The sequence below is a fragment of the Protopterus annectens genome, chromosome 1.part1 (assembly GCF_019279795.1).
Source record: "Protopterus annectens isolate FY-2018-M chromosome 1.part1, PAN1.0, whole genome shotgun sequence".
Taxonomy (NCBI): domain Eukaryota; kingdom Metazoa; phylum Chordata; order Ceratodontiformes; family Protopteridae; genus Protopterus; species Protopterus annectens.
The window spans coordinates 389,122,580-389,134,705 of record NC_056726.1 but is presented as its reverse complement, the minus strand read 5'-3'; the positions used below and the strand labels follow the sequence as shown (position 1 = coordinate 389,134,705).

General features: G+C 46.8%; 1 protein-coding gene across 2 annotated transcripts in view; it reads left to right on the top strand.

Moving 5' to 3' along the window:
• The window catches only part of MRTFA (myocardin related transcription factor A), a 2,407,897-nt gene that overhangs the window by 2,288,871 nt on the left and 106,900 nt on the right, over positions 1–12,126 (top strand). For both annotated transcript variants that reach the window (XM_044075412.1, XM_044075419.1), the window contains one exon: positions 7,928–7,988. In XM_044075412.1, coding sequence (XP_043931347.1) covers positions 7,928–7,988 — 61 coding nt within the window. The remainder of the gene's footprint in view (positions 1–7,927; positions 7,989–12,126) is intronic.

Below are 12,126 nucleotides of genomic sequence, written 5' to 3'. Positions count from 1 at the left end.
ACTGAATCATGATTCAGTGACAATAAACAACGACCTTGTGTGTTTTCAGTGCTTCAATTTTGTTTTTGTATTTTGCCTTTCTTTGTGAGGACTGGTTTACAACCGGCTCACTGCTGTTTGTGTCTTCTATGATTCTTAATATCTTGATAATCTAGGGTACAGGTCAAGACCATGCTAAGGTTCCAGCTGGGATAGGGGTCTTCTTCTGCTGCTCCACTTAAGTACCCAAGTTCTCTATGTAGATTATCTAGTGGATTAAGTAGGTAGGGGTTATCCTGTGGTTTTCAAATAATAACAGGATCCGGGATCCTGTGGAGTAACGTTTTACTAGAAAGTCATTCTGTTATGTTTGTAGTGAAAGGATCCATTTACCTTGAGACTGGCTAGTCATAGTTCTTGAGGTTTGATAACGTTCATCTTTGTTTTCCACTGGTGCAGGATTGAACACTTGATCTGAAGTAGGGACTTCATTTGTCAGCAACCTGTGGGTCTTGGATCCGATATCGGATCCGAGCCGGAAACTTGTTTCATAGCTAATGGATCCGAGCTCCTAGCTCCTCCCCTCACCCATAATCCCTTGCCAACCCTCCATGACCCCAGATCTAGTTTGCCGCGCTTGTGGATGGCTGGATTCCTTGAGCTCTAGCAAAAAATCATCAGTTAAGTCTATTTTCTTAGTCAAATTTCTCTACCTTAATTTAAAAAAGTGTGTAAGAGTTAGGTTCCCTGTAATATTAAATTTTTTTTACATAGTTTTTTCCCTCCCTTCGCTGGTCGTTAGTGAGTGTGTGTGTGTGTTGTGTTTTTGGGGCCTGTGTGTTTGTGTAGCACTCCCTTTTTCTTTAAGGTATGGTTGAGGCCCCAAAAGCCATTTTTTCTAAATGTACCGAGTGTGGCCATAAGCTCTCCCCGGCTGATGGCCACACTCGGTGCGTTCGGTGCCTTGGGGTTGAACACCTCACCTCAGGCTGTACCATTTGTGCAGCGTTCAACCCCAGGGCACTGAAAGAGCGGAGGTCGAAGCTGGTCCTGGCAGGACTTTTGCCCCCGGACTCGGCTCCGGCCTCCGCTGCTCCCGTGGCACTACCACAGGCTGTGGTTATTGCCACTCCTGACCCCCTTCCTTCGGCCGGGACTCAAACTCCCGCTAAAGCGCTGGAGGACAGGGAGGCTAGGAGGGAGAAACGGAGGGAGAAGCACCACAAGCGGCGGGCCGAGGCCTCCGCTTCGGCCCCACCAGCTAAGAGGGCTTCTCCCTCCACTGCTTCTAGGTCTCCTCCTCGGCTCCGATCTCCTTGCTTCTTCCCAGGGCCCAAGGAGGAGGATGCCCGATCTCCATCGAGGTCATCGAGGCGGCATTCCAGGCCTGCTTCGGTGGCCTCTTCGAGATCAACATTCAGCATGTCTGATGCAGACTTGGACCGGATGATGTGAAGATTCATCCAGGCCCAGCTGCAGATGGGAGTGCTCTTGCCTCCCCCCCCCCCCTTCGGGGGGGAGCTCGACACCCTTTTTCGCTCCAATTGCTCCTTCCCGCTACCCGGGTTTGGAGTGTTCGGAGCCGAGCAGCGTCGGAGCCGGGGGTGGGTCGGCGTCGACAGTACTTGGTACTTCGGATCCGACCCTGCCCTCAAGTCTGTCGGATCCAACCTCTCGGAGCCATGGTCCGAGCTTCGGATCCGAGGGATTCAGTGTGCCTTCGGCTCCGTCCAGGTCGGAGCGCACTGGTCCTTCGGATCCGTTGGTCTCGGCGCCGGTTCCGATCCCTTCATCGGATCCGAGTGGGAGCCGGCTCTCGGAGCCCAGGGAGAGCGGTTCCCCCTCGGCCTTCGATGTAGTGGAGAGGGCTCTGTCGAGAGCATCCAGACCCCCGGCCCTTGTTTCGGCTCCACCCTGCACTCCCTCTCTGCTGGGCCAGGCTTCCATCACCCGGCCTCAGGGACAGCCTGCTTCAATGTCCCAGGTTGTTCCATTGGAACAGGATGTTGCTGGTGAAACCTCTTCGGACAGCCCCCCCCGAGGAAGTGCCCCACAAGTGCAAGAGGAGGCACGTGGACTCCCCTGAGTCCTTAACTGAAGACAATGACTTGGATGAAGGGGAAGGCTCCCCAAGATCGCCCCCTGAGGATGTCTCCTTTGGAGACATCATGGAGATGCTGAGGATCAGAGGTGGGTGGTCTGCCCCCAAGTCTTGCTCCGACGAGTCCGTGTTTCTGGAGGCATTCGAAGCAGGCCCGTCTACCTCTTGGGTGTCCCCTCCGGCCGACCTCTTGGTGGACCTTATTACCACCAGGGCGTGGAAGGACCCGGACACCGTGGAGCCAATACCCAAACGCCCGGACAGGAAACTAAGCCCCCCGCAGACCGGTCACACTGGAGCAAGGGTCCCCCCGTAGATGCCATGCTGACGGCGGCAGCCACGAAGAGGGAACTAGCTCAGGAGAGCCCCTCAGTCCATCCACCGAGCAAGGAGTCCCGCTCGATGGACCGCTTAGGGAAGCGAGTTTTTAGTTCAGCGACCTTTTCAGTAAGGTCTCTTAACTATATGGCACATGTCATCAGGATGCAGCGGGATCTTATCAAAGAATACGCTGCCTCCCCCCCTGAGTCCATGTCGGCGGACAAACAATTGTACTCCACCCGAATGGCTACTCTGAGATCCATTTCAAATACCTCTATGCGGCTATTGTCCCACGCCACCGAGGGAGCCGCTAGAGCTAGCGGAGCGGGCCTAGTCATGAGACGTCAGGCCTGGCTCCATCATTGTGACTTTGCGGAGCCCTTTAAAGCGTCCTTTGTGAACGCCCCTTTCGATGGTTCTGCCCTGTTTGGCAAAACGGTTCGCGAGACACTTGTCCAGAGCGAGAAGGATGGGAAGACGTTGTCTGCCATCGGAGTCCGCTTCTCTGCTCCCCAGTGGTCCTTTTCGAAGAACCAAAAGGGTCAGAAGAAGATGTGGTTCCGGAAATCGCAACATTCCCAACCCGCTCTGGACAACCAGTAATTCCGTGGCAGAGGAGGACAGGGAGGACGCCGCCCCAGGGGCAGAGGGGCTCCGAGAAACTTTGGGTCCAGAGAACCTTTCTCTGACCGGCCCACGCAGCAGCCCTGAAGGGTTGCCCGACTGCTCCACTCTGGAGGCCGTCGGGGGGCGCTTCTTGGAGCACCTAGCGGCATGGGAGTCCATCACGACAGACCGCTGGGCGCTTCGAATTATATCCAGAGGATACAAAATCCCATTACTTCATGTCCCCAAATTCAAGAACCTCCCCGATGTACCACCTGATCAGAGGGAGGCTGCAGCCACAGAAATTCAGCAGCTGCTAAGAAAAAGAGCCATCCAGCCCGTCCCCCAAGACCAGCTCGGATTAGGGTTCTACTCCAGGTTCTTTTTGGTGCCAAAAAAGACGGGGGACTTGAGACCGATTCTAGACCTGTCCCGTTTGAACCTGTCGGTAACCAAGGAGAAATTCCGAATGGTCACTCTTCAATCTATTCTCCACCTTCTAAGGGAGAACGATTGGATGTGCTCTATAGACCTCAAGGATGCGTACTACCACATTCTAATGGACAGACGATCCAGGAGGTTCCTCCGCTTCTGGCTGGGAGCCAGTCACTACCAGTTCAGGGTCCTTCCCTTTGGCCTCACCACAGCCCCCAGGGTGTTCACCAAGGTATTAGCAGTGATTGCGGCCCACCTGAGACTCCAGGGAATACAGGTCTTTCCGTACCTGGACGACTGGCTCCTGACCGCCCCAACAAGGCATCTACTTTGCTCAGCCAGGGATTTCTTTCTCCGCCTAGCCCCACAGTTAGGCATCACCATCAATGCCGACAAATCCTTTCTGGCCCCGACACAAGTCATAGAATTCATAGGAGCCAGAATAGACACCAGAGATCTACGAGCCTTCCTGACATTGGAACGACTACGGAATTTGCAACTTCATGTGCGGGCTAGCGTACCAAGCGTCTGGGAGACCCGCACCTGAAGGAGTTTGCGCACATTCCACTCGTTCCATCTCTACTTCTGCGGCCTTCAAATCTAGAGTTCCATTGGATGATATTTGTTCGGCAGCCACTTGGGCCTCATCTCATACCTTTATTAACCACTACAAACTGGATGTGATTTCTAGAGGGAGAGCATCCTTTGGCTCTGTGGTGCTCCGCAGTATCCTTCCATGATGGCCACCCAAGATTCAGGTACCTGGGGACTCTGTCCCACAGGTTGCTGACAAATGAAGTCCCTACTTCAGATTAAGAAGTTATGTACTCACCATAACGTTCCATCTGAGGTAGGTAGCTTCATTTGTCTGCAACCCCCCCCCCCCCTCCTTCCCCCTGGCCTTCAGCGGATCTATGTAAGTTGGAATACCCTTTTGGGTACATATTGAGGGCAAACTTGATCTGAGGTCATGGAGGGTTGGCAAGGGATTATGGGTGAGGGGAGGAGCTAGGAGCTCGGATCCATTAGCTATGAAGCAAGTTTCCGGCTCTGATCCGATATCGGATCCAAGACCCACAGGTTGCAGACCAATGAAGCTACCTACTCAGATGGAACGTTATGGTGAGTACATAACTTCTTATTTCATTCACAGATTAGTTCAACATAAGACCCGAGTGTCAACTTTGCTGAGATTTGACAATGAGACATTCCAACCCTAACTTCACTACACCAGTTTCGGAGTGCATACACCAGCAATTCCAAAGCCTTTTAAAATGGATAGCCATCAGCACCTAGTACATTTATAGTTGCATTTTATTTTAAGTGTTCATAGGTTCATACTAGGCTATCTGCCCTAGAGCATTTATAAGCCTAGCCAGAATGTATTTGGCTTTCGCCACCCATTTTAAATTTATTTTGCTATGCCCTTTTTCGAGGTTACTATAATGTGCCTCTGTCTAACAGTGACACAGAAGTGATACCCGGGGTAAACCTATGATCTCCCATCCACTCATCAAGATTCCTCTTGAAGAGAGTCAATGAGGGACTCTGCCTAACCTGGACTGGGATTTTATTCCAGAGTGAAGGGAGCCTCTGGGTTATGAATCTGTCCCTCCAGCATGTCCTATTTATTTCAGTGCTGAGGTTCAAGTCTCTAGAGCGCGTAGCTCGATGGGATTTGGATTTTCTGAGGTGCAGCATGTCCATTAATTCCGGGTTGGACATGGCTTTATACGTCAGGCACAGATCGCCTCTGAACAGGCGGTATGCCACTGAGTAGAGCTGGAGTTTCTTTAACCGGGCAGCATATGGCATCTGTTTGAGCCCTTTGATCCTCTTGGTGAGGTACTTTTGGGGTCTTTCCAGTTGCTGCAGGTGTCTGGTAAGGTACATCCCAAAAGGGCATTGTACTCAATTATGGGCCTGATGAGGGATGAGTAAAGAGGCACGATGACCTCCCTGATCTAGATGTGAATCCATTCATGATTAGGTGGGCTATATAAAATGTTTTTCTAACCACTTTGGCCACGTGGTTGTCAAATGAGAGATTGCTATCAACTTGGGTCCCCAGGTCCCTAATTACTTCTTCTGTACTTAATGGATTACCACCTATGTGGTAATTTGTGGGCACTTTGTTTTTGCCAAAGGGGATGACTATACACTTTTTGGCATTTAGCTTGAGGCCATGGCTCTGGCACCAGTTGTCTGTTTCTATGAGGCCCTTTTGGAGGATGCTTGTGTCGGCTGGAGAGTCGATTATGGCGCCCAGTTTGCAGTCATCTGCGAACTTGGTCAGCCACAGTCCTTCCGTGTTGGCCTGTACCTATGAGAAATATATACCGAACAAGAGAGGTCCCAGGACTGAGCCTTGTGGGACACCACTTGTAACTGGTTGGGAGTCTGACGTCTCAAGCAATTCTAACCATGTGGGTTCTGTCCTTGAGCCAGTTTGCAATCCATCTAGTGACATAAGGGTTTATATTTAAGCTGGTGAGCTTATCTATAATGCCCGAGTGGGGTATTGTATCGAAGGCTTTTGCGAGGTCCAGGTAGGCTGTGTGGACCACCTTCCCCTCTTCAATGGCCTTGGTGACTGTTTCAAAGAAATCAACCAGGTTTAAGAGGCAGGATCTGCCCTTAAAGCCGAACTGGGTAGGATCCAGTGTCTGTAGGTCCCCAATATCTTTATTTATGAGGTCCATGATGATCCTTTCCATAGCTTTGCAGACCAAGCTAGTCAGGCTTATGGGGCGATAGTTTCCAGGATCCGTTGAGGCACCACCTTTATGGAGAGGGACCACTGTTGCTGTACGCCACTCTTTGGGCATATATCCTGTAGTAAGGCTGAGATTGAACAGTAGTTTTATGTTTGGGTTTAGCTGCTCTTGGAGTTCATGTAGGACGCAGCCCGGGACACCGTCTGGTCCCATTGATGCTATGTTTTTTGCTTTGGAGAGGGCGGCTCTTACCTGATCATCTGAGATGTCAGGGGGGCAGCACTCTGCTGGGATAGATATTTGCCCTTTTGATGGGGGGGGGGGGGAGTTTGCGCTGAACCTGTCAGCTAGGATGTTGGCAATGTCTGTGGGTTCAGTGTATTTTTTGTCATTTTTGGACTAATTCTGAGCATATCTGGGAATTACCACCAGGTTCCTAACATAACTAAAGAATTAATTTTATTTCACTGTTTTTGTGCTATACAGTTTTTGGATCTATTTTCCTAATTTCTATTTTGCTTTATAATTTTCCCACCAAATTTGTCTCTCTCTTAACTTTTAGATTTTAATTGTAAAATAGATTTCCTTCATAGGCTACCTGAATAGGGCACCTTCAATACACTAAAGGACAACGGCCAAAACAAAGGTTTGAGAGCCCCTCCATGTTATTATTGCAAAGAAAGGCAAGCAAGTAAATCTTTGCTACTGCTGATGTTTTTTGAAGTCTGATAACCGTAAAGCATTGCTTCCACGTCCACTCTGCCAAAGTTAGCTAAGGCCCAGTAAAAGTGGGTTATAAGTGATCAATTCAGGCATTTTAATGAGAAAACAGTGTTTTGAGCTAAGTTTTCTAAAGGCCCCATAAAAGAAGGCTTAAAAGGGATCATTTCATTTATAGTCTAAAACCTGATAGCGTCAATATTTTAAAAAATTTTCTTGACATACTGCTATACCTCTGTACTATGCATATATAAAGTTTATCTGTTGATGTAATGCGTTTGTAATTTAAAACATAAATTGTAAAAGTTTCTGATGAAGCTGACGCAGTGAAAGCACCCCTGTGATTGTAGATTGTTAGTTCTTATATTAGACGTTATTTTATATTTTGGACTGAGAAAAAGACTGACTCATAAAAATCATGGCAGTGAAGTACCTCTTATAACCACTTATAAACATTTGTTTAATTTAATTTATTTATTCCCTTCTGCTGACCTGGATTTACCATTCAAAACTGGTAGGGACAGGTTTCTGAGGATGACTCACCCACCTATGAGGGGCCACCCTGCAGGAAACGATCTCCCCCTTGATCCAATCACTACAGCAAGAAGTTTCTGCAGTTGATCAACACAGAGTGAAAGCCTAGGATCAGACCTTCCCTCTTTCTCAAAAATTGTACAACTATAACTGCACTTTTCAGTGTAACACACTGCAGCATTTATCTGCCATAAATAAAAAACTGAATTTGAAAATGTATTCAACTCAGCTGAGATTTTTAATTAAAGATTAGTAGCTTTTGGCAACCCAGATAAACCAGCAAGGAAGGGGAAAAACTCATTCCATGGATTCTGTCTGGGGGGAGTGTGTGTATGCTCCAAAGGCTTACAACTTCCTGGTTTGTTTTTCTTGGCCTCCTTGCACACACATGGAACCAAGCCAGTTTTAAAAGCCAAGATCCTTCGACTAGCCTTGGAGGCATTTAGGCAAAGTATGTTTGGTGTATAATTCCCATGTCCGATTTTCCTTTTACTGTGTGCTTCTTTTCTCCTAGGAACATAATTGTTGCTGCCAGCAGATGGATGACTTGTTTGATATACTTATTCAAAGTGGTGGTAAGATCTTTTTGTTTTAATTTCTTGCATTTGGGAGACTGTGTGTGTCTCATAATAGCAGTGAATGATTTTCATAAATATATTGAATGTGATGCATATAGATCTGCAGAAAGTTAGCATTAAAGGTAATTAGATGCCAGCAAATGTAGTTGTGTATGTTGGGAGTGGGACTGTGTTCTGAATAATGCATCTGTACTAACCACTGGCCCCCTAGCAGTGCATATTTCGATGAATTATTGAGAGAGAGAGAGAGAGAGAGAGAGAGAGAGAGGACTGACATTTTCATCTCTCCTCTGTTGAGTGTGTAATTCCTATACCACATCCAGTAGCACCCATGTTGGAGAATGAGGTTCTGGCATGTGATGTAGCTTTTATGGTGAAGGCAAGGCCAGAGACAGGAGCTAAACTCATAAAAAATATAGGCCTGAGTATCATTTGGGTTTGTTGAACATTCTCAGTCAGTTCCTTTCCCAGAAATGGAATAGATTAAAAAAAAAAAAAAAAAAAACATTAAGTGAAAAAAAAAAAACTGTCAACTCATGGTGCAGTAGCCCTGGAAGGTCAGCTGGCCAACTATTATTGTTAGTAGAGGAGATAAAGGGCATATCCTGTAGGGCTGAAGGTCATCTGTAAAAGTTATTCAGGCAGTCATTTTCATTGTATTTTAATTTATTGACTAACTTACTGTTATGTTAACCAGACAGCAAAACAACTAGCTGTTTTGCTTGAGACTTGTCCCTCTCCCTGCTGTTACAGCATTATAGAATTAAGGAAGTGCACCTTATTTAAACTGAATGAATATTTCTTTCTTTGCATCCTTAGTAACCCTCATAGTAATGTTCTTCCTTGAATTGTCCTATTGTCTCTCTGTACATAGTTTCATATAAACCACAAGGTTGTAAAGGGCAAGTGTCATAGAAACATTTAGAATGTAAATCTTGTAGTAGCCTTTATCCAGTGTTAAGTGGGTCATAATGTTTGAAAAATTATGGTTGCTGATTTGATGGGCATTGCTTCATGGTTGTGACGATTAAAAGTAGATCATGTTTTTGACATACAGTAAGACAACTGTCTTGCAAACCTAAGTGGCAAAGGTTAGGGAAGCCACTGCAGCACTTGGGTAGGACTTGGAATATCATAGATAAAATAAAGCCTGACACAAGTAGTAGATTTTTAAGGTTGAACAACTTGCATGTAATATAATTAAGTATGTTTTTTTGAATTTTTCACAGTTGGGAATTACCTGGATGGGGCAGTTTGAAAAGTCTCAAATATGCTGTATAATTGTAGCTTTTAAGTTGTTTACAGCTATCCTTCACTTTGTGAGAACATTTTAGTACATAAACTTGAATGTTGAACTTCCTGTTATGTTGTGTTAAACAAAAATGCATAATTAAGGCTTGGCCATATAAATAGGGTGTGGTCTTGTATTGTATCTCTATAACTTGCTTGACAACACAACCTAGAAGTTCATTCTGCAGTAAAGAAGTCAGTGTGCTCACCTTCTCGGATTAAACTCTTCTGTTATTGAAATGTAGCTAAAATAACCATCTCTTGGTCCAATGTATAGCATATCTGATAGTGTTGAAATTTAGTACATACACAAAATGACTTCATAGAAAGGCTTAAAAGGAAAGTTTGGCAGAAAAATGTCTATACATGTGGCTGTGGGGGGGGGGGGGGGGGCAGAGAGAGGTTGATTACTAGCCAGACAGTCTGAGACTGAGTAGTGGCCGAGATACTGGAGCCATAGGCAGGGAGAGAATGGGAGTGAGAAGCTATGGGAGTGGAAGCTGGCACTGACTTGCCCATCTTGGAAAGGAAGGGAGTAAGGGTTCTTTTAAGCTAATCAACACCATGCATGCCACTGAAATGACCAGGACCAAGGACAAGAGCTTGAAGAAACCAGTCTGTTGACTGTAGCTCTCATAGTGTTAATCAGGTGAATATCAGGGTAGATGTTATATCCTTATTAAAAATGTCATCAGTGTTGGTATGCTATTGAGGACACACACCGCTTACACGAGGACCCAGATGATGGTGTCTCCAGTCCAGCTATCACCCCTGTACTGGAGATACTCAGTGTAAGGGAACAAACTGGCTTAAGACATTATGGGAGGTTGACTATCTGAAGATGCCCTTCTATTCTCATTTTGCAGTATTCATTACAGTAGGGAGGTTGCTGCCTGCAGCACTGATATCCGGCCAGTATACCAAAGACTTTGGAGCAGGAGGGTAGGTGTGGCATCCTGTGTCAGGGCTATAAACCGACATAGGCTATAAAGGTGACGGCTGCACCTACCCTCTTCAGAATATTTCTGCCACAATGGACAATGGACTCCTGTTTACCAGTTCAGGAAGCAGATTGCTCGTTTTTCAGACAACTGCTACAGTCATCTGCTACAGATAAGTACCCTGTTGGGTTTTCTTTGTCTTTTGCTAAGTTTCTCAGACGTACATGTCCACTAGAAAGGGGAAGTGTGCCTGTGGGAGTCAAATTCCTCACAAGGGCATGCACAAAAAATGCGCTTTCTGTTTAGGCGAGGCCCATGACCATACGTCTTGCCCCATTTGTAAATTCTTTGTTCCTTAGACTCTCTGCAGCTGTCTGGCCACATTAAAAGTATACCTAGAAAATCAAAGGCTCTGGCATCTCACGCTCAGTATAGAGGGTGGAGTAGGTACGTCCGATGAGCCACCGTGGAAGAAGGCCAAGAAAATCAGGCCAGATTCCCACGCTGTGCCTCAGGCATCCAGAGATATTCTTGAGGCAGATGAAAGACTGGGATCTTTTCAGACCTCCATTTCCCAACCAGGCCCAGGAACCTCAATGGAAGCTGGGATGGCGGAAACAGTGAGTACATCCACTGAGGTTAATCAGCCATCAGATCATGATGGCGGAGGGGAACCATGGCTTGTACAGACAGAAGGGACTACTCTTTCACTACCATCCACCCAGATGTCGTCTCCCACACATACTCAGTCTTCTGCTCCTATGAGCAGGAAACAAAAACTTAATCATCCTGAACCTCGACCTGTTCCTGGGTAGTAAGTTTTTATCCCGGAGTCTTTTTAAGGCATTCCAGGCCTTACAGACCCAACAACCACCAGCTGCTGCTCCTTCAATACATCCTCTAGAGGAATCAGAGGAAGAGTACTCCTCTTCTGAGGAATCACTGACCTATGGTTCACAAATTGGTTCCCCTAAGGATTTTATCCCTCCAGACGAAGAGGATCCTATCACCACAAGTCTCCTGGGGAAGAATTCACCTTTGGAGACACCATTTCCCTCATGAGGGAACATTTTAAGTGGCAGGCCTCAGAGGTCTTTGACACTAAGAAAAGTTACTTTGACCTGCTGCAAATAGAACGACCATCTCCTTCTGCTGTTCCTCCTTTGCTACCTGCCTTCCAAGATGCCTTCTTGGCCACTTCAAAAGCCCCAGATTCCCAACCCCCAGCCTCTAAACATCCAGCCCATTTTTACAAGGTGCCTCAGGACACCCAATTCCTATTCAAAAACCTACCTGCAGGCTCATCAGTTATTGCAGTTTCTGCTGATAAAGCTTCCAGACAGTTACCTTCTGCTGCTCTCATTACTACTGATAATTACAGCAGATTCATGGACAGACTAGGAAAAAAAGTGTATACCTCCTCCTGGCTATAAGAGCTCTCAATTACCAAACCCACATTTCTAGGTATGTCCTGGACACCCTTTCCAAAGCTACTACACTCCTCTCTGAGGTTCCTGATTCACAAATAAAAACCCAACTACACACCCTCCTTTCCACAGCATCTCATGTGACTAGGCACTCCAAGTGCAGCTATGATGCTGTGGAAGCCTCCTCAAATCTGCTGCATCAGGTTCAGTACTGAGGAGATATTCCTGGGTGAGACTTCAGCCACTACCTATGGATGTGCAAACCAAACTGCTTGATGCTCCACTGGACAGTAAAGCCCTTTTTGGACAAGTTTCAACAGAACTTCTTAAATCCCTTCAAGAAAAGGGAAAAGAACTACAAAACCTGAAGCATTTACTGGGGTCTCCTATCCCCAGATATCACAGAAACTATCCACAAAGAACTTGTTTTGTCAGGAGACAGTGCTCCCACTCGGCACCTCAACCAAAGGGACGTAG